Consider the following 23,821-nt stretch of genomic DNA (forward strand, 5'->3'; position numbering starts at 1 on the left):
AGGGAGGAGCTGTGGTACTGTATGAGGTCGTCTGGAGTGGCAGAGAAGTATGTCAGAGTAGTTCAGGACATGTATGAGAGAAGTATGACGGTGGTGAGATGTGCTGTAGGTCAGACAGAGGAGTTCAAGGTGGAGGTGGGACTACACCAAGGATCAGCTTTGAGTCCTTTTTTGTTTGCTATGCTGATGGACAGGCTGACAGACGAGGTAAGACATGAATCTCCCTGGACAATGATGTTTGCGGATGACATTGTAATTTGCAGTGAGAGTAGAGAGCAGGTGGAGGAACAGCTAGAGAGGTGGAGGTTTGCTCTGGAAAGAAGAGGCATGAAGGTCAGTCGTAGTAAGACAGAATACATGTGTCTGAACGAGAGGGATCAAGGTAGAAGCGTTAGGTTACAGGGGACTGAGGTGAAGAAGGTGCAGGAGTTTAAGTACTTGGGGTCAACAGTTCAGTGTGATGGGGAGTGTGGAAAAGAGGTGAAGAGGCGAGTGCAGGCAGGTTGGAGCGGTTGGAGGAAAGTGTCAGGAGTGTTGTGTGACAGAAGAGTGCCAGCAAGACTCAAAGGAAAGGTGTACAAGACAGTGGTGAGACCAGCTCTGCTCTATGGGTTAGAGACGGTAGCAGTGAGACAGAGACAAGAGGCTGATATGGAGGTAGCGGAGATGAAGATGTTGAGGTTCTCCTTAGGAGTGACCAGGTTAGACAGGATAAGGAACGAGTACATCAGAGGGACGGCTCATGTTGCCTGTGTTAGCGACAAAGTCAGAGAAGCCAGACTGAGATGGTTTGGACATGTTCAGAGGAGGGATAGTGGATATATTGGTAGAAGGATGTTGGAGATGGAGCTGCCTGGCAGGAGGGCAAGAGGACGGCCAAAGAGGAGATATATGGATGTCTTAACAGAGGACATGAAGTTGGCTAATGTTAGGGTAGAAGATGTCCATGATAGAGTGAAGTGGAAAACGATGATTCGCTGTGGCGACCCCTGATGGGAAAAGCCGAAAGAGAAAGAAGAAGAAGAAGCTTGTTATATTGGATCTAATGGGAGTCGTGATGCTTTATAAAAGTCTGAAAAGCCGTTAAATTGCCCTCAAACTAATTAAGCTGAAGTGTAGGTGGAACTTGATTCATGTCTGAGCAGCTGCTCTGGGAGCTGAAAGCATCCCTGGTGAGTCCTCCGCTGCAGTCTAGACGTCTAAAAACATTCATCTTCACGTTCTGTGGAACTCCGAGAAAATAGGCGGGCAGAGCAGCAAGCATGGACCTGAGTGGGCTCGTGGGTCTAGGTGACCCAGATTCCTGAGGTCTGTGGGGTTTGTGGGTGTCTGTCCAAGAGTGGAAGCCAGGGCAGAGCAGTCATCATCGTCATTTAGGATGACTGGTGGGGGGGGGGGGGGGGGGTCCATGGCCATAAAGAGTGAGAGCAGATGGACCATTCATCTCTGACATCATCCACAGGATTCTGAACGACAAAAATGAAGCCTGAAGTGGGTCTCTGCTGGGGTTTATTCAACTTAACTCAAAGAGGTTCTGAAAATGGATGATTGGGTCTAATGAGGTAAATTGGACGTTTTTTGGTGGCAGCTCCAAGCTCAGCATCCTTTCACCATCATCATCACTTCTCATTCTTTCCAAACCGTCTGCTTCCCTGCATTGATCTCCAGAACATCTACCATGATCTGATCCTCTGATGGATTCATTCCTGATCCATCCTCAGCATCTTTATCTCTGCTGCCTCCAGCTCTTCCTCCTGTCTCTGCATCTGAATCTCTAAACCAACAGCATGGCTGCTCTTCTTCACCTTTACTTTTATTGTCAATGACTGGCTTTAGTCTCTGTCCTCCGACCTTCATTTCTCACCTTTCCAGAGCAATCCTCCACCTCTCTAGTTGTTCCTCCTCCTGCTTCGTTCTCCTCCCTCCAGTCTTACATGTCTCCCTTTTCTCTCTTTTTTTGGAAGAATGACCACTCCCATTTCTATTCTTTCAGTAAAGTCCACCACCGTCTGACCTTCTGCATTCCTGTTCTGAACATCAAGCTTCTCTTCGGTTTCCTTCACCAACATGTCTGTTAAAGTCTGTTCCAATCACCCATCTACCCTCTGTGGGGAGATCCTGGATCTCTTCATCCATCTCCCTCCAGATTTCACCTTTTCCTCTATCATATCCTACCTGGGGGGCACTAAACCACCGTCACACCTTCAACTTCCAGCTTCAGACTCATCACCTTATCTGACCCTCTCTTCGCCTCCAGTCCATTCTTATCAAACTCCTCCTTCAGGATCTCAACTGTATTTCTTTCTATCCACACCACAATGAAACATCTTGAAGATGCTTCCCATCTATAAGCTTTGCTCTCTTTCCATCTGGTCTCTTGAACAAACAGGAGATCCATCGTTCATCTCTCCATTGTGTCGACCACCTCCATAGTTTTCCTGCAAAGTCTCTACATTCAAAGTTCTTACTCCAAGTCCTTCCCTGCTTTCCTTCTTTACTCTCGTTTCTGAAGAACACATTTTTTTCTTTTTCCACCAAGAGTTGACAAATTTTCCTGTAGGTCAATAACATCGGTGGTGGCTGTTGTTAATCCAGACAACGACTGATCTGATACAAAACTTCAGTTTGTGATTCGCTGAATAGATTTTGATTTGGTTTTATGTCCGAAGACCAAACCCTCGGAATTTACGTGCACTTGGGACGGGCAGACAAAAGCCCTGGACTCTTCGCTGCCATGGATGCATTAAAACTCTTGTCCTTTCAGACAAAACTTGAAAACGACCCAAAACCTGGAGAAATGATGTGGATACAGATTTCTACCATAAGAAAGGAAGATAAGGAGGATCCAATCTGGGTGATGAGAAAAAAAGACCAGCAGCGTCTACAGCGCAGCAGAAATATATATATATATATATAGATTCTATTTTGCAGCTGCTTTTATGCTTAAGAATGTATTTACTATCAATTTGCTTTTGTTAATAAACACAAATATTAAATGTATTTTTGTGAGGACACATGATCTGTTTAAGTGAACAATCTGTTATGGAATGAATGAACAGATCACCAAAATTACAAACTTGCTTAATGTGTTTCCTTTTGTAATTTTTGTTTTTTATTCTAATATGAATTCATTTAATAAATAGTAATGGAATACAATTTAAAGGAATAAAAAAGGTCCATCATGGCATCCTCTGAAACAACAATTTTTGTCATTTTCACGTTTTGACATGTTTATTTTCTGATGCACAAAGGATTTAGGATACTGCACTATAAAAATTCTCAGGAAATGAATGGAAAGTAGTCGCCATCACTTGAGGAAAAAACTGGAATCGGAACATTTGAAGTGGTGCATCACTATCGGCCTCGAGCTGGTTTCCTGCTTTCAGTTTGAAGCCGTTCCAGGCTGTAGCTCCGCAATTACAAGCTAGCAAATGGGAATTTATACGAATATTATCAGAGTTCTCTGAGGTTTGAGGCAGAACTGCTACTGCAGAAACAAGCAGCTGATAATTATGAAGTCAAGCACTCATTACGTCGGCAGTCACACAGAGCCGGGCGCCGTGTAATGACCTGCTCGCTGGATTTTATCACCTTTAAATCAGAGCAGCAAATCCTACAGCCAAGTCATTCCAGGGATAATATACTGCACCAGCATCCTGGCATTTTACAGAACATAAATGTGTCTCTAAGAAAACAAACTGGCCCCCTGTGTTCTGTGATCAGCGATGTTTCTTGACAGCCGGAGCTGAAATCCCAAGGAGAGCAGAGATGTATCTTGGAAAAATGAGGGGAGGTAACCAGGACGAGGAGAGGCATGCTCGCCTGACCTGCATGACAAGTAGCCATCTTTTTACTCCCTCTTCCCTCTGTAACCTCACCAACACGCATGCACTCACTTCCACACATGTGCATGCATGCAGGCTGTCATGGGCACATGCACGCACATCATTGCGGCATCTCTGTCTGACACACCTGACCCTCACCTGCCAGCATGCAAGCGAGCAGACCCTCCCCTGAAAACACAAAGATGTCAGGTTACAGAGGGAGGACACGGTTACGGCTCTCCTGCATCATGCAGAAGATGAACACACATGTGTGCACACACATCATCCCTCCGTCGCCTCACATGCAGCAGCAGCATCACACAGGATCGTCACAGCGGAGGACAGCTCTAGAGAGTTACCGTTTATGCTTAATGACGGCGCGTCCTCAAACTCCACACGCCTCCCTCTTCCTCCTCCTCCCTCTTCATTTTTTCTGTTTCACTGCAGCTCTCAGTGTTTCCCGCGCCCAGAGGATCTGCCAGAATTCCCCCTCTCTGGTTCCCGTAGTAACGCCCTAAGAGCCACTTAGCATGTCTTCCTGTCCCTCCTCCAGCTGCCCAGTCGCCCTGTCTCTCCCTCCATCACTGACAGAGGAAAAACCTCCTTCTTCTGTCCAGGTTTCTCCCCATGGCTTCCTGTCTCCCCTGCTGACGTTTCTTTACACTCCGTACACCGTGTGCTTCCTTCCAGAGCCCAGGCATTGCCAGCTACATGATATCACTCAGTTGCCTTATATGGGAGACGGTGGGTTGCCATGACGACAGCAGACTCCACCTGTTTCTCCACCTCCTTCCCTGTCTGAGTCCTCCTTTCTTCATCAGGAGATGGATGGCTTGGTGTGGCTGTTGGGACACAGCACATGGAGCAAGGAGAAGGTGGAGATGACTGTGTGGGAGGAGCGAGTGGAGAAGTGATGGACAGAGACCAGTGGCTGACGCAGATATAAAAAAAAAAGATTCTGTTGTTTGCAACAAAAAAGATTTCTGAACATTTAAGAATCAGGAATGAGAGCATCATATAAAACGTCAAATCTTTAGGAAAGAAACAGAAGCAGCTGCCTGTAGTCCGAATTTTATCAAGCATTACACAGGCAGTGCAGCAGCATTTCTAAGAAGCAGCCAGGGTTATTCATCTTTTAATTGGCGACTTACTCCCAGGAAGTACCTCCCATTATTTGCAATGTAATGATCGAAACCCTGCAATTATGTTTCATAAACACAATTGGTTGGCTTGGTTTGGAAGGTGCATTCTGCTTCCTGCAGATGTTTTTAGTAGGGGTATTAGAAAATTAAATTTGCGATATATATAGTTCATTTAGCAATACTTGTAATGTTTCAAAATGCTGTCAGGACAATATTTATGTCATTATTTGTGAGCGTCCTTCAGCGTCTGACTCTTGTTTTCCACTGCAACCTCCAACCACTAGTTGGCAGCAGAGAACACTGAGCCTCTTTAGCAGCTTTACACAAAACAACAAGACCTCAGAGAAGCAGCAGCTTGTTTTGTTGTTATCAGACATGAACTACTTAGTTTTTACTGGGATGGAACTGAACAAAAACTCTATTCCGTGTTGCTGCCACTAACATATAAAAACACAGATTGTGGTTCTTTGTAGCTCAGAGAAGAAGGAGTGAAGCTCTGCAGCTGCACAGCGGCTGATGCATGGAGACATGTATCTCCTTCATCCCGTCACGCTGCCTCATCATCACACTTTATTGTTCCTGGAAAGAATTAATGTTTATGTTTTTTTCCCCCTTTATTTTTGAAGCTCCGTTCAGGCTCCTGAACCGTTTAAAAGTTCTGGAGAAGCTACATTAATGTTGAAAATAAACAGCGCTTTATTTCCTCAATCATATTTTAGAACCTTATTGGTTAAAGCACATTAATTCTATTTATTTTTCTTATTCTGAAATATATGTTGTTGTGGAAATCAGACAATGTTGACTGTTCCCTTTCTACATTTTAAGTTACCAAAATAAAAGCACTACATATTTGCCTGGGTAAAAGCAACTTATATATGAGACACAGTTGCAGTGCTTGGCATTGTGATCATTAAATAAATTGAATTTTACTATTTTATTACAATAAAAGGCGTATTAATAATAATTCAGGTAGTTTTTTCTAGATCATATTTTTTTCAAGATGTGTACGGGTACAAAAACGTGATACGTATCGTATCGCCAGACTCTTGCCATTACACACCCCTAACTTTTAGGGTTAAAAAAGACTATATTGATTTTTCCCTTTAAATATATATACTTTATGGTATTTTATGCATGGAGTATTTACAACATATTTAATACCCCATGATACTTTACCAGGCTGTGCTTTATTCATATTTTTAATGTTAAATTCCAGTAACATGCTAATATGCTTTTTGTCTATGCTCTTGCATGAACAAAGCCTGCAAACATTAATTTTAACGCCCTTTGGTTAGAAAAAGTTTTCGGAATTTGAATAATAAACAATGCCACCAAACTAAGCCTGCCTTCACTGCCCATCACGAGATTTTGAAAGTGATCAGCCATCCTTCCTCACAGTTTCCATTGGGCCGTGCAGCTGAGCAGGGCTGGTGAATTCCAGTGACTGTGGCATCAGGTCCAAACCAATGGTCCCTGCAGAAACTCACTCATTTAGAAAGCTAAGAAAAAAAGAGCGTTGCTTCTGGGGAAAGCTGACACTACATTGCAAAGCGCATTGAACTGCCAATCGCATGCTAACTCAATAAAACAAATGCTAAGGAAGCTGTGGGCTACTGGTCCTAATCATTTCTTAAAGTATTGGAGCTCTGGGTCACAACGCCCCCTACTGGTTGTAAAACCAGTGTCTCCATTCAACCCTTTTGCATCAGAGCTTTACTGTTACTCTTCAACAGATGACGCATCAACGTAATTCCAGTGGATTCTGAAACAAAGAACTGCAGGCTTGTAATGCAGCAATGCAGATAAATCAGCTGATTTGTGAGAAAAGCATCTTAACAGTCCAAAGCCGATATGCGAAGCCGCTGCTCCCCGCGTCAGAATCAGTGGATTCACAGGGATCATGGAAACAGTTGATGACTTTAGGTATGTCAAAGAGCCTGTTATTTAGATGTTTCTGCACTGAAGGGTGAAGAAGATGGTCAGCTCCTCCTCCTCTTTCAGTGCCAACCAGTCAAACAGATTTCCATTTTATCTGAGACAGTGTTTTTCAATCTTTTTAGAGCCACGGCACACTTTAACCTTGACAAAAATCCCGCGGCATACCAGCATCCAAAAATGTAAAAAAAAAGGAGAAACTTTAGTCTGTATTGATCTACAGCCCCTCTGCAATCTCACATGCATTTTTGTGATAAGTGTGGCAGGAAGTTGCAGCTGTTTTTCCTAAAAGATGTAATAAAAGTTAAGTTAGAAGATTTAAAAACTGTCTGATGTGTGTTCGTTGTTGTTTCAAGACGTTTAACAAAAAATACTCATTGTGCGCTGAGAGGCTGTCACTTTATCCCAATGCATCATGGGATATGTAGTGCGATGGCAGACAGACTCTCTTCTCTGAGCTTCAAATTCAAATCAAATACATTTTATTTATACATTTATTTATATTTATAAGCTTCATTGTATTGCTCACTTGTTCCACGGTCTGACACCGGATTCTGTGGAAAGATAGACCGCTAAAGACGAGAATTAGCTGGTATTTTTGTTTAAATTGAGCAACTTTATGAGCAGAATCTGAACAAGGAAGTGAAGACTTTAACCACTTCTGATTGGTCAGACTGATGACGTATGATTGATGACACCAAGAATGATTGATGGAGACAGTTAAAGGGGCGGGACCTTTCCAAAAACAGCTGAAGCTACGACTAAATCGCGGTACAGTCATTCTTATCAGAATGTATTTAATTGAATCAAATAATCACAAAGAAAAAAGTATTTTATGGTCATTCATATTCCTAACTACTCAGTGTTTTATCAGGGCCTGTTTGGATGAGAACCGAGCTGATTTCCTGGAGATGGTAAATCTTTTTAGATCAGTTAATGAGGCAATTTTCCACGGCACACCTGACCATCTCTGGTTGAAAAGCACTGATCTGAGAGAATGATGAGGGGTCCTCAATATCCTGGTTCACCTGTTGTGGGCTTGCTGGAGTGCAAATTTGTTTCAACGTAGTTTTGCATGCCTATTTTTATTTTTATATCTGCCCATTGTGTTTTGTCTCCCGATTGGCTACAGACTTGTCAATCAATCTCCTCTGTGTTGTGTTTTCTGTACAGAATGTGTTCAGTTTGCTAAAACTGCATCATGATCAGATCTTTGTTTTCATTCTACAAAACTGGAATTATTTTTCTGTGAAGAGAGAAAAGTTTGAAAAAGTTCATGTGTGTCTGTAGTGTGTAGTAAGGAGTTTCACAGCCTTAAAACATAATCATTGTGAAGAAATGAAACAAACTACTACAGAACAAACTCCCAAAATAAACAAAAGAACGCATTCATTATGTGACCCTGAAAGGCTGAATCAGGAGGTGATGAAGCTGTAAAGGAAGACATGCTGCCAATTTTATACTGGAGACAGACCATTACACAGAAGTGAATGAAATGCTGGAAAGACGTGTAAAAAATACATACATTTGTCTTGTTTGCAGTGAAACTTTTTTGATTTACTTTTACTGATCAAGCATAACATCTGTCTGAAAATAACAACTCCTTTATCTTAGTTGTTGTTGGAGATGAGTTGGTTGAAATGTGCGGCTCCAGCAGCAAACATCAGTGGAAAATAGTTAGGCCACAGTTTTAGCAACGCGGGTTGTGGGCGGAACTGCACTGATTTCCCATCATCCTTTTATTTACACTCTCGCCCACTAGCTTCCAGTCCCTCACAACCCCAACGTAACGCTACTGATGCAACAAATATGCCAGCATTGTCAGAGATATCCAGCCGAACAGTCCTGATCCAGATTGTAGCTCAGACCAGGAAAACAAAGACGTCCATGGATCTACTGGTATGTAGGTGGATGATCAGAATGGAGAGGAGCAGAGAGACTTTGGGTCGCCGTCTGAAGTTTGTTCGTAACAACAAGAAGCCTTTTTAGACGGCATTATCTCATCTGCGCCTGATTCACAACAATTTTTATAAAGAAATAGTCATAAATGCAATTTCGAATCTTAATTTTCTCTGTCGATTTCCTCCATCATGGGCAAAACAAATATGGAACTTAACATAAACTAAACATACAGTTCAGAGACGTGTAATGAGGAACAGAGTTCTCAGGCAAGCACATTCTGGCTCCAGGTCTCACAAACCAGAATCATTTCTTTGAAAAATCTTTTTTTTTCTTCCCTCCAAGCCATTTATTTAAAGAGCTGGGTCAGTTTCTGTTCATCTGTCAGGGATGTGGAGTCAAAGCATGCACTGATTGATGGCAGCCTGAAAGAAAGACTAGGAGACAAAAAGACATAAAGAGGGAGGAGATGTTTGGGTTTCACGCTGCCACACTTGAATTATTTCCCGTTGCTTAATCTCTCTGATGGATGAACAGAACGTGTCCATCATTGAGTCGGGCTGCAGGTCCTAAGGATGCATGTGTGAGCTTGGAGCCCCAGAGGAGCTCCACTCATAATGCTCTTGTTTCTGATGTTTCCCAGGAAGACAATAAAAACAAACTGAAAGCTCAAACTTCCCGAGGCTACACTTTCTCCTGTAGTACGTCTGAACTACTGCGTGTTTGGTCATTCATAAGAAAGGCCTTTGTGGGATGAGTAGCAGTGGGAAACACACAAAGCTGCTCATTCTAACATAAACTCTTGTTTGGGGGGTTCCTGACCTGAAATGCAATTTACTCAATGCAAAGAAATATCACAACTACAATTGAAAAAAGCAAGAAAATTATTCCAAAAAAAAAAACAGCATGGCATTTTAGAAATGAAAAAAAAAATCCAGAAACCAAATCACAATTCCAAAAAACTGAAACAAAATAAAAATGAAGTGTTGCAGAAAACAACTTATTTCAGAAATTAAAATGAAATTTTAAAAAACAAAAAGCTGGTGCTACGGGACATCGCTGAGTGGATGATGATGTTTGAGTGTTTTCAAAAATGTCTTTCATGTTTGCATACTAAGATAAGTTTTCTGATTAGTTTGGACCTGATCCAGGATTGCTTCGTGCCAAAGGATTTTTGGCTGAAATGACAAATGTCCAACGGTATCGACCTTTACCGGTTTCTTTAAGGTTTTTTTTCAACATTTCATTTTAATTTTTAAAAATCACGTTGTTTTCAAAATATTTCTTTTTCATTTTGTTTTATTTTTGTTTCATTTTGTTTTGATTTCTAACTTGTAATGTTGATTGTTGGTTTTTTTTTAAGTGTTGTTGTGATCTTTACAATGATTTTGCATTGATTTGTTGGTATGATTGGCAGTTCAAGGCCACCGTAGTTCCAGGTTGTCCAACTCGCTCTCCAAGGTTCTGCTTGTCAGGTAAATAAATTGTTTAAATGTCAGTTCAGTCCACCCTGGTCAAACATTGATGAATAGATGTAACATTCAGTTTCAGGAGTCTTTATTTACTGTCGCCCAATGCTCTGGAGATGACATCTTGTAGACATTATAGTCTGGATTTTCAAATTGCAATCATAATACCCGAAACTAAAGTCGATGGTATAAGAAAGCAGAAACAAATCTGACACCATGTCCTGTTTTTGTTATACTCAAAAAAACACAGATTGTAAAGCTTACTCCTTCTAATTCAAAAGAAATTATTTTAAATATTTATATGTTTCTTGCTGGAACTAAAAGCCGACATCTTTGCATTTTTGACATTTCAAAGTTTATGCTATTTTTTGTTGTGCTCAAAGTACTAATTTGTGCACAACCATGTAGGCTTCTTCTTGACAGTTATCTAACCCCATGTGTGTGTCCCAGTAAATGTTGTGTGACTGTGGGTGACGTACCTGTCGTCCAGCGGCAGCCGAGCCCTGCGACAGGCTGCCAGGGCTGTTGGAGAACTTGTTTTTCTGCAGGTCCATCAGGGCATCCCGCTGCCGCTCGATGTCCGCTTTGTGGATGTTGTTCAGGGCCTCCAAACTTTTGGCAGCCACAGAACTGTGCCGACGGTCCAGCGAGGACGTCTTGAAGCCCCCGTTGTTGTTGTCAGGATAATGGCGCGCCCCTCTGCTCCCACCTGAGGCCAGGGTGTGGTAATCCCGGGGAAACTCGGCATCTCCAGCTGAGATCATGGGGGCCTTTCTCTTCTCTCGGCCTGAGATGTGAAAACAAGGTGAGAAGGTGAGGCGCCGCGGACATCATCACACATCTTCACGTAAAACTGCAGGATGTTGACTTTCAATTGATCAGAGATCCGAAGAGACAGCAGGATAAGACTCATGTTTGGGAATCCAGCTGTGGGATAAAAGTCTTAGCCAGAACCTCACCTGACTTCTTACCAACAAATTCTACACTCAATCTTAGATGTTTTGACCGTTTATTTCAGGGTCGTTTACCTCAGCGGACCCTATAAAGCTAGAAATCAATGACGTTGTGATGATGAACCACACTCTGCCATGAAGTCAAATTCCAAAATAGATTTAGAGGTAAAATCTTTCTTGATCAAATATAACTCAGATTTAGATTTATACGAATTTAAATGACAACATAAGATAAGGAAAAGGAAGTTAGAAGGTAAAATTAGATAAAAGTCAGATATCTTCATCTGCTGCTGACTTTCTACAGTTACTGAGAGAGGAAGTAAGAAATGTTTGGTGCGATCCCAGAGTTTTTAGGGATCCAGAATCTTCTAGGCTTCACCTTCAAGTTTTTGTTTGAAGTGGTAACTGTTTTCTTCCACTCACATGCCAAATCAAATATGAGGTCTAATAAAGTCAGGATTACTAATTACAAAATGAGTCATAACCCATTTCTCTGTTGACACAAATTGAAAATTAAGATAGCATTGAAAAGCTTTAAGGAAGGGGGAATGCATACATTTTTGGAGTAACATCTGACATTTTAACATGAAAGTCTTAACAGGATTGCTCCATTTTGCAACCAGCCTCCAACGGTCCTTTGGAGAACTGCAACACCTAGTTTGGGAACAAAAGATGAGAGCTTGGTTTAAACTGAATGAGAAGTAAATCAAATGTCTTAAGTTTCCACTGCTCTTTTCCCAGGATGTGGTTTTGTTGTCTTCATTGAGGTTTAAAAACATTTCTTTAGGCAGAAAAACATTACAAATAGCAGTTGTACACCACAAAGTCCTCAGCCAGATACTGTTTGATGTTCTTTTATTTCAACATTCATCCACTCAACATGAACTCAGATAACTGTCACGATTTGGGTGTTTTTCCTTAGTTTTTGCTTCCATTTCGTTTCTGCCATGATTTTAGTTCTGCTTCCTGTATACTTTTGAAGGTTTCCTGCATTTCATGGCTTTGAGTTTTACTCCCCTGGTCCCAATCTCCCCTGATCGATTTCATCTGAGTCTCGTCAGTCCTGTTTGTAGATATGTTTGTCTCTGTGCTGGTCCATACCATCATTTCCCTGATTGCCTTCTCCCATGTCTGCCTGGTTACCCCGACGTTTGGTTTGGCTTCCCTGCTCAGCAGCGCTTTATGTTTGTAAGTAAACCCCTTTGCCTTGGAACCTTCTGCCAGCCCATCTCTGCATTTTGGGGCCTTCATCTACCCTCGTACCTGACGATAACATTGCCTACAGCAGCTCTGCCCAACCCAGGTTCTCCAGATCTGCCACCCTGCCGGTTTTCCTGCTCCTTGACCTTCTTGCGGATGATGTCATGGATTAGATGTGTCCAGTCAATCAGAATAGGGAGAGCTGAGTCAGCAAATCAGCAGCCAGGAGGGCAGGGAGACCTGGAAAACAGGCAGGGTGGTGGATTTTGAGGACTTGGAGAACAGGAAATGTTTTGATAAATTATTATGGTAATGCTATGGGGCATCAAAGACATTTTAACTCAAAAGACCTCCAATTTGGTCAGATTAGGCCAGTTTAGGTGTTTTGATGTTACAGACAGTGGGACATCTCAAAGTTTAAGGGCAGAAGAAGACTAACAGACACAAAAGGAGAGGTGCGGAGGAAGACAATTCAACACTTTAATTTGTTGGGTTTTTTAAGCTTCACGATATATATGGAACTATACAGAAAAAGACAGTTGAATTTCATTGCAGACATTTAAGTTAAGTTCCATTCATACGGTATACCTTCTAAAAATGTTCCAATGAAAGTTCCAGTCAAAGTTTCACTGCAGTCCAAAATGAAACCCAGAGCTAAGAGGCGATCTCCAGGGTGTTCGCTGTGCTCTTCTTAGATCTATACTAACCTGCACATGGAAAAATAAAGAAGACACTTTTCCATACTGGAAATCTTTTAAGGCTGGAAAAATCAATGCACTTTCTAAACACTCAGGAGTCTTGGACTGCGATTTAGACAAGATGCTTGATAGTCAACAGTGAATATTCAGAAATGAGGTGAGATACATCTGAAGGCAATGATTATGTCTTTGAGGGATCTGCAGGGGACAACATCAGCAAAGACCTGTTTTCTCTTCCCTATAACACATTCTTGGAAACACATGACCTCTGACAGGGTCTGGATGACACATGTTCCCCTGGTTGATCCTAAAGTCTGGACATAAACAACCATATTCTCTTTGAAAAGTTGGAAACTGTTCTGGGAACCATAAAGTGAGACTAAAGACAAACAAAGCAACATATCCTGCAAGTGTGTTGTTGTTGTTGTTGTTGTTGTTGTGTCAAAAAGACCTGACGTAGAAGTTTGGAGAAACAAGCCAACAATTAAAGCAGGCATTGTTCTTGTTGTGAGCCCCAACCCTACTCCCCATTGGGCCCTCTTTAGTCAACATTCAGCCTTTCCGATGTACAAAAACACAACACGCATTTTGTTGAAACAAATGGTGAAAATGGACATGAATTAAACAGATTAAGACTTCAGATTTGTTTTAACCTTTATAGCCCCAATGCCCTGCTTTGCACATCTAATGGAGGGTTAAGTGCTACAGGTACACAAACCCAGGAGCGGGAAGACTTGAAAAAATCCAAAGACATTTAAACAATTTATAACAGAGAGCCACAACACAAAAGATGATCCAACACTGAACACATAACAGAAACAACTTAAATAAGGAGCACAAATGAGACCATTGCAGGCAGATGCGAGCATCTCCAAGAGAACTCAGGAGGGCGGGGCCTACAGGAGTAGGCATAGCCAACTTGCACAAAAACAAATCTCAAGAAAAACCTAGAAGCAAAACGGCAAGGGGCAAAATCACAACATAATGAGCATCAGAAGTTAGCTTGGTGCTAAACCTAAATTTCTATCAGAAGTCTGACATTGTGACCTTTGAAATAGCTCTACTGTCACTCTTTATCCGTGTATTTTCATTCTTCTGATCCTGGTTTGTAAGCCCCTGAAGCGAAAGGATAGAAGGGACTCCGTGAGGAGGGTGGGCGGAGCAAAGACAGATGGAAGCTCGATCTTTGGACATTCTCAACCATTGAAAGGAGAGTATTTGGATCTGTGATCTACAACAGAGCAACTTCTCAACCTAAACTGTCCCACAGTTGATCAGGATGCACAGAACTGCACAGCCGTTCACTACTGTTGGTGAAGGAAGGTGGAGTCTCTCCTTCCTCTGGAAGAAAAGGTATTGATGGCAAATCCTGGACCAAGACAGATCCCTCAAATGAGGGTCCACAGGATCTGGAAGCTGGTCAGCTGTTGCTGTTAACAAGGTTTTAACATTGCTTCAACGACCTATCAGTAACCAATCCCCCAAAGTATCACGTTTCTTCTTCCATCTCTACCAGAGAAGCCAAAATGATGGAGTAGATCGAGTTCTGACAGAAGAGGTTCATTTGTTTCCAGCTCCAGTTTCAGGTTCCCTTTCTATACAAAACAAAACACAACACAGTGTGTGTGTAGAGTCTCTACAAATGGGAACCAACCTGTGCTGCACCAGTCCAGCACTCATTCACAGTCCTTTCATGGGCTGTCTCATGGATTTTCTGCCACATCAGGAAAACTTTACAGACAGTTTCCCCAGAAGTGACGTATTGAGGAGAGCGCTCTGCTCGGAAAACAGGCTCAATTACATAACTTGCAGTGTTTAGACAGACTTGTTGTGAATCCATTATTGATCTCTCCCTCAAGGTATTTACTTGCTGAGCAGCAGAGATGCACTAGAGCAGGCTTAACTTCATTAGCTGACGTTTAAGAAACAGTTTTCTACAGCTGAAAGCCAGGCGACGGTCCTCTGCGTATGCATTACACCTCACACATACTTGATAAGAATCACATCAATGCCAGCTGACAACAGCACAGCTAGTAAAGTCTCGTACGAGAAGGATTCCCATGGTACTCAAACTCAAACGAGGATTTGCTTTGACAACAGCGGCATTTGTCTGCAGAAGCATCTGAAGAGGTCACAGCTACAGTTAGTGGAATACTAGTGTGTATCCATGGAAGTAGAAGAAAGGTTATAGAAGCGAGGAGGACTGCCAGAGACGAAGGGAACATAGAGACAAGGCCTTGTCACTGTAATTTATGTGAAGCTTTGAGCAACCTCAGCTTGTGTGTGTGTGTGTGTGGGGGGGGGGTTTGTGTGTGAGTGGGTGGGATAGTTGTGCGTAAGGACACAAAAAACTGGATAAGAGGTAATGGTGGTCATCTGCTGCTGCAGTTTTCATCTAGCCATCATTTTGCAATTGTTATTGTTTTCAGATACATGGATTCACCCTTTTCCGGTTTCTATAAAAGAAAATTTTATTCCATTTTTAACATAATCCTGGAACTCTTGTAAATTCAATATTTTTTCAAACTTGTCATTGTCAGATGATAAAAGACTGATGCATTTTTTTAAAGAGACGTATTTAATTAGTACATTTATTTAAAACCTTTATTCCATGTTTCATTTTTAAAAATTTGCATTGAAACTCTTTACATAGCAGATTATTCAGACTGAATCTGATGGGATGAAAATAGTATTGATGATCTGAATTTTCTAATTTCCCTTCTGGTGATTTATAAAGTTTTTTCTGCTGGATTGAACTGAATCATTGTATTGTTCATGATCTTTCTTGAATTTAATTTTGGCTACAAAATGGGAATGACTTTTTAAAGGATTTATAAATAAAGATGATAATGATGATCTCACCAAAGGATAATTTTAAAGTACTATGTTACATAATGACTGGATCATTTTTCTCTTCATTCAACCCTTGTGCTATCCTGGGCATTTTAACATTGGGAGTTGGGTCATTTAGACCCACTAGACAGTGCGTTGAACCTTTTTCTTCAATGATTTGTAAAACCTCGTCCATGGATTACATTAAATCTTTCCACCTTTATCCACCTTTGTCATGGTAGGTAGAACACGTCAATGTAAGGATCAGGGGCCTCATTTATAAAACTTTGCGTAGGATTTGCGTCAGAAGTGGCGTACGGATGAAACATAGGATGTGCGTACGCACAGAAATATTCGGAGTTATAAAACCGTGCGCACGCACATCCTACGCATCTTTCTCTTAATAAATCACAACCAATTCTAAATTTTTTTTTTTTCCAACAAACTTTATTGTATATTTTTCAATTTACAGACATTCACAGTCACTTACTTGCACAATAAACAATTGTTAATATCAAACACAAATATAAGACGGAAAAAACGAAAAATAGTAACATTTTTAACAATGTGTGTGCCTCTTTGTTTTTTTTTTTTGTTTTTTTTTTTTGTTTTTTATAGATGCTCATATACAAACCAAATTAGGGTGAACAAACGTTATAAATGCACATGTAGAAAAAAAAGAAACAAAAATGAAATAATAGGCAAAGGCAAGGCCAAAACAATTCAAAATAATAATACTTTTGATATATTTTGATAAATGACTGTAGTTTTCTTGTTTTTGTTAGGAATGCATTTAAGACACTTATAATAATCAGAAAAATAATTCAAAAAAATACTAAATAAAGGGCATGTATTTTTCCCTTTACACAAATGAATGAAATGTTTGCATAAAATAATAACAACATTAATGACATCAGAAATTCCCGGGTCCAGATTTTCCATATAGAAAAGAACATCACATTAGGAAAAAAAGGGAATATTTAAAATTTTGACAACCTATTCTAAATGCTGCGCAGCTTTTGCGGCCTCATGACACGCCTATAGTTGCCCATAAATAGTCCGTGAAACGCCCACAAATGAATATTCATTGATTGCGAAACCATGCCAAACACGGAGAGAAAATCAAAAAAAAAACGTAACTTCACTCAATGTGAAGTAGAAGTTATCGTTGGCGAGGTGGAAAAGAGGAGAATAATGTTGTTTGGAGGGCACAGTGTGGCCTTACTAATGCCAAAAAGGCACGCGAGTGGCAGACGGCGGCAGACGCCAAATGCTGTAGCCTCACAACCTCGGACCGTGGCCGAAATAAAAAAGGAAAGGTCGGACATCAAAGTCGAGGCATAAAAAACGTGGGGGGGGGCACCGGAGCTGACCCCTCCTGATGAGAGACTGGCGGCAATAATTGGGGAATCCCTTTTAAGTGGAGTGGTGACTGAGGCGCAGGGGGACACCGACGCGCCAGATATACCGGGTGACACACCCCCAAAAGCCCGCAGAGGAAGTCTGAACCGGCTCATAAGCCACTCGTCCTCGTTTGCCAACAAGTCTCCTTGCTGTCTAAAGATGCGTTCACTCCGAATTCTTCCATTTGCCACATCTTCTAAGAGCGCAAGATCAGCCATTGTGCGTCATTACGCATTGTGATGGGGCATTTTATTTCCCTCCATTTAATTACATCTGACAAGCTACAGATGTCGGTAATAATCGACGTGGAAATGGGAAATTGATCAGCACAAATGTAATTTCTTGTTGCTTTCTGAATGGTTGAGACATACGCCATACATTGTTTCATCAAAAATAAAACAAACTAAAGGCATATGAATGAATACCATAATTCTGTAGCTTATGAAGAAATATTTTACTATGAAAACAACTTTCCCTAGTTGACAATTAATGCATCTCTCTCTATCTATCCATCTGTCTGTCTAATTGCTCCTATATCTGCTCCGCCAGACGGACACATTGACGGGAATATCAGTTGTGTACATTATTTCGTTCTGTTAACTATATTATTTATATTATTTATGAGGATGAATTGCACAACATGCCAATATTGCAGAAAATATTTCACTTTTCTTTTTGCAAATATGTGTTCATTTGAATTTCTGTTGTAATTTTCGTTTGATTTTTTTTTTTGTTTGTTTCACTGCTGATCGGTCCAACGGGTGTTGGTGTAGGCTGTTAATTGTAAGACTTGCTTTGTGAAGTCTTCATGTTATTTCTGAGAGGCAGTATTGTCATTTTCACTTTCACGTGTTTCTTCCATCTGCCGACGGCGTCGCCGTTTCTCATTTCACCCGTTTTTGTGCGTACGCCTGGGTCAGAGCTTGCGTGAAGGACCGCACATTTTCCCCTCAAGTTTGCTTTTTATAAATCTCAACTATTGCGTAGAGAGTGGCGTACGCCTTCTTTTGTGCGTACGCAACGTTTATAAATGAGGCCCCAGGTCATCTGGACCCCATAGGTTAGCACAAGGGTTAAGGAAAGAAGTCAGGTCCAGATGTAGAATTGTGTGTAAAGTTGACATTTTTCTGCACTTCTGGTAATAACTGGTTGTTTGACAGGGATGTGTTCAGCTGGAACTTTCCTTTAGTTGTTCTAATTAATGAATACAATTATTTGAACGGATAAAAAATGATAAATAAAGAAATCTGAGATAACTTGTTTATTATTGAGTTGAAAACATTTGACAAAATTAAATCTAATTATGCATTTCATTACGTCAACTGGAGCAGCAGCCTAGCGATAGAAAGCGGAAGAGTCACCTAAACATTTTCCATCTTGACACTGGAGGAGTATACGAGGTGTGTTGCAGGTGTGCAGCAGATGTGCAGCAGGTGTGTTGCAGGTGTGCAGCAGATGTGCAGCAGGTGTGTCGCAGGTGTGCAGAAAGGTGTGTTGCAGGTGTGCAGCAGGTGTGCAGCAGATGTGCAGCAGGTGTGTAGCAGGTGTGTTGCAGGTGTGCAGCAGATGTGCAGCAGGGGTGTTGCAGGTGTGCAGCATATGTGCAGCAGATGTGCAGAAAGGTGTGTTGCAGGTGTGTAGCAGGTGTGTTGCAGGTGTCCGGCAGATGTGCAGCAGGTTTGTAGCAGGTGTGCAGCAGATGTGCAGAAAGGTGTGTTGCAGGTCGGGTGAGATCCTATAGTATCCCGAGACCCAAAGAGATGAGTGTAGCGACTGAACTTGGCGGCGAGTAAGTATTTGAACAAACATTTCGGTCTTATTTCATTTTACTGCCATATTAAAATGAACCAAAATATGATAAAAATCTGAAAAAGTTTAACAAGCCTTTGACAGCCTGGAGAATTACATCAGCAGCTGTTGCACTATCTTAGCTATGGGGAAGACGAGAGCACCAACACCCTTTTCTCCAAACACGGCCGACCTGAAGATTCTCCCGGGCCGCCTCCTCTCCAGGAAGCGGAATTATTGACACACTAGATTCTATCAATAAAAAGCTCTTTAGCCTTGATTGCCGCCTAAATCTGCTAGAGATCCTCCACAAAGAGTTCCAATTCCTGCGGAAGTCTCTGGAGTTCAGCCAGCACCAGGAGCTCGCAGCGGAGAACCAGGCCCTCAGTGAGACCGTCAAGATCTGAGCAGTGACACCGCCCGTCCCTCTGAAGAGAACCGGTCCATTAAAGAAACCCTCCTGGATCTTCAGGCGGGGAGCATGAGGGACAACCTGGTAATCTCGGGTATTCCAGAGGAGGCAGGAGAAGATCCGGAGGCCAGGGTGAAATCCTTCATGGGGGTCCAGCTGAAGCTCCCCAAGGAGGAGGTACAGAAGATCTCCTTCCACAGGGTTCACCGGCTCGTAGGAGGGAGATCTGACAGCCAGCGTCCGCGACCAATTATTGCTAGATTTGAGCACTACAAGCAAAAGGAGCTGGTGAAGAGCCGTGGCCGAAAGCTGAAGGGAACGCACTTCAGTGTAAACGACTAGATTCCGTCAGAGATCCTGCGGCGCGGGAAGATCCTTTTCCCACTGAGGAAGAAACACCTCACCGTGGACAAACTGTTTGTGGACCACTAGCTCTTTCCGGACCCAGAGATCACCTCGTGGCTGTGTTGTAGACCTGACATCCGAGCTGTGCCAAAGACACAGGCCAAACTGGTTTAAATGAATGGAAAACCGGCTCATGAACAACCAACACCTCCATCTCGTTAAAGCAGTTTAATTCTCTCCCCTCTCATGTTTCTGTTGTTGTTTTGTTGTGTTTGTTTCTTCCTGTTTTTCTTTTCCTCTTTCATCTGTTTAGTCCCCTTCTCCCCATATTTAAATCATGTAAAGGCAACACATCCCTGGCAAGTTGTTATTTGTTAATGCACACGGGCATGCATTCGCGATCCCGCACAGACTCGTTGACATCCTGCAAACACCTCACATAGGCTCACATTGGACACACACAACATGCAGCTCACACAGCCAGGAAACAATCACACAATCAAAACACACAGCGCTCCTCCGCTGGTCAGCGGGCACACAGTCGGGCACACACGCATTAATAATCCTCACACTTTCCCAGTTAGAGTAGTTATGTCCAGTCTTAACATTGTTAGCTGGAATGTGCATGGACTTGGATCCGGTACAAAGAGACTGAAACCAACTGAATGGTCTTAAAGGAGATCTAGCTTTACTGCAGGAGAACCACTTATCTAAATCAGCTGATCATTTCCTGTGCTGCTCACAATTTCCATTCATGTATTCTGCTAGTTACAACTCCAAACAAAGAGGAATTGCTGTCTTGATTAATAAAAACATCAATTTTACTCATAAGGATACAGTTATTGGCACAGGTTTGTAATCATTAACATATCAGTTCAGAATAATGACTTTTGCATAGCTAGTATCTATGGCGCGAATGTTGACGACTCTTCCTTCTTTGACAGATTCTTCACCTCAATCTCAGTTCACTCTGACTCCACAATTCTTATAGAAGGAGACATCAATCTGATTCTGGACCCTGAACTTGACAGACTCAGCACAGCAGCAAACCAGCGTACTGGTAAACAGCGCACTGTAACTATACTAAAGCAGTACATGAAGGATCTGGGTCTCTGCGACGCTTGGCGCTCATGTTAACCAAACACTAAAGGGTTCACCTTCTTCTGTCCAGTTCACAAATCACACTCTCGTTTAGACTATTTATTAATCAGTAAATCTCTTTAAAAAGATATCAGAAGTTCCAACATTCATCCAATCATTATCAGTGATCATGCACCAGTTTCCGTTAATATTTCTAGGGAAATCCCCACAACCTCAGGTACATCCTGGAGGTTTAATACATCTCTGCTAAAAGACCAAGAATTTATTCAATTCTTTAAAATAGAGTGGGCAACCTTCTTAGAATTCAACAATACTCCTGAAATCTCACTATGTCTTGTTTGGGAAAGAGCAAAAGCAGTGATGAGAAGGAAAATTATCTCTTACTCAACTCATAAAAAACACAAAGACAAAGCAGATTTATTAGAATTAGGAAATAGAATCAAAACTCTGCAGGCTGCTTATGCTGCTGAAAGATTTGAAAACTCAAGTAAATCTGGCAAATTTCTAGCTAATCAGCTTAAAATGAACAAAGAAAAATAACAATCAGCACATCTATTATGGACCAAACAGGAAATGTCACTCAAGACCCGGTCAGATTTAATAACATGTTTAAAGACTTTTATAAAAACGTGAAATTAATTAGAAATAACTCTGTTTTATTATCACTGAACAGTAACGCAGAGCAAAGACTCTCGATACCAGTCAAATAAGGCAATATGAAATCAGAACTGGTGCAGCTAAACTACACCTCATTACTGAAAAGCATACAGGACGATCTAACCCGCTGGGTCAGCCTGAGTCAGCAGCGTTAAAATTAACGTTCTAACAAATAAACAGCTGGACTCTTTTTTCTGTTGATAACACGACAATCATTTTACATTTGTTGGCTCATCTGTTGTTTCATTCCTACTCTGTTTACGTCGGCTACGGTGGCCGTTTTGGTTCAGTTTTTCGCTGTGAGGACGGATCGCATTCAGACTGAGGGATCTTAGAGAGAACCAAAGCTCAGTCCAATTGGAAATGGACCGAGACCGCCTCCAATGATGGGTCCGAAAGCAGTTCCTGGTCCCGGACCAGGGTCCACTTGGATGTATTCAGACTGAAAATTTGTTTCGGATTGGGGGGGAAACAGACTCACAAACAGGTTCACTTTGAGTGGACCAAATGAGTGAAGTGAGTGAGTGAAGAGTTACCTGCTCAGGTTTAATGCATTGTCGCTTTGATGCACGTTCCGTTAAGTGTGTAACCTTTTTCGTAAATGTGTAATGCAGAGATATAGAACACTCGCTGGAAAAAAACACAGAAGTTCAGACATCTATATTTCTCAGAAACTCCTTAAAGCAAGTCATCCATCCATTTTCTGAACCTACGTATTCCCGTTTGGGGGTCAAAGGATTGCTGGAGCCTATCCCAACGAATGATTGCGGCTCGCTCTATAATTCTCCAATCATTCACAGGGTCACACGACACAAACATAATAACTGATGAACAAAACTATTCATTATGTGGAAAAAGTTAGCAAAGAATTTAAATTAAAATTATCAATTTTTCACTTCATTCTTGCCAATTAGCTTAAAAAAATCAACAATTTATGAAGGTAGCCTAAATAATCTGAATGAAGTGCTAATAATGATAAATGTCTGCTCCATTGATTGATGCTTTGGAAGTCCAAACATCTTCACTGAAGAGTTTTTTAGCTAAAAATACTGTTTAGCGCTGCAAACGACATCACTATGAGCTCAATGATGAGGCCTTATACAGATATGAGAAAGTAGTGACCGAAGACAGACGCCATGGCACTTTTAGAGAGCACTTTACTGAGGTGATAAGTCATTTAACCACCGACTCCTAAACCTCTCTTCCCCCCTTGCAGCTCCCCTCTGGGATTTCAGTTTATTGGATCTTTCATGCTTTGAGTGCTAGCAGATGAGGATGCAGCTCAGCTTCAAACTGCAGCTGGGAGTTCAATTAACCAGTAATCGTCAGGAATGAGGCAAATCCAGCCTGAATTATTGCTGCTGTTGCATTTTTGCCACAACACTGAGCTTTTTTGATTTTTTTAAAATTAATTTGTAAAATCTTCTATAATTAGCTCCAGCTGCATCTGGTTCTTGGTTCCTGTCAAATCACTTTTTACAACTCAATGGTGCTAATTCTGTGCTTTTTGTCTGATTACAATGTTTCTAAGAAAACTGTAACTATGTTTTGTCAGATAGGGGCTGTTTATCACTAATTTTTTGATTTTTATTTTTTAACTTGTCCTGTCCAACAGCTGGGCAGACAAATGAGAGCTGAGGGCCTCTTGTGTTGGACATATTTTACTTTAACAACAGGGGTTATGAATCTTCTGACAAACCAGAGGTATGTCTGAATAAACCCCTTTTGTAATTGAGGCTAAACTTTATTCAATTTAATCGTATTTGAAAATCTTTTGTGTTGGACCGGACGGAAAAGGAAAGAAGGGAAGAAGAGAGAGGGATGTTAGAGAGAGGGATATATCTGTCGAGGGTTTCAGCCAACGGGTCTTTACATTAATTCAGTTTTGAGCTGTTCAGACTTTTTAGTCGGTTTAGAATTATGCAGTTTGATTATTTTACGCAGTTTACACGCAATTTGTTACATAAATTGTATGCAATTGTGTGTGATTCTTGTGAGATGCATAAACAAATGCGTGTCTTTCCACGACCGTTTCGCGTATGTCTAACAGACTTTTCACGCATGAACCACCGATGTGTAACTTTTAGATCACGTATACGGTGCACATATCACATTACAATTATGTCATTGATGCATGAATCACTGATGAATTTCTGATAAAC

At 41.5% G+C, this 23,821-nt stretch overlaps 1 protein-coding gene across 9 annotated transcripts in view; it reads right to left on the bottom strand.

Annotated features, from left to right (window-relative positions):
- LOC101165922 (SRC kinase signaling inhibitor 1) overlaps positions 1-23,821 on the bottom strand; it is a 122,042-nt gene that overhangs the window by 74,954 nt on the left and 23,267 nt on the right. For 6 of the 9 annotated variants that reach the window (XM_023949234.1, XM_023949233.1, XM_023949235.1 and 3 more), the window contains exon 2: positions 10,749-11,056. In XM_023949234.1, coding sequence (XP_023805002.1) covers positions 10,749-11,033 — 285 coding nt within the window. In that variant the 5' untranslated portion in view covers positions 11,034-11,056. Of the gene's footprint in view, positions 1-4,183; positions 4,609-10,748; positions 11,057-23,821 lie in introns of those variants that run through there. The other 3 variants (XM_023949237.1, XM_023949236.1, XM_023949238.1) reach the window with 3 other exon arrangements.

The sequence above is a fragment of the Oryzias latipes genome, chromosome 19, assembly GCF_002234675.1.
Source record: "Oryzias latipes chromosome 19, ASM223467v1".
Taxonomy (NCBI): Eukaryota; Metazoa; Chordata; class Actinopteri; order Beloniformes; family Adrianichthyidae; genus Oryzias; species Oryzias latipes.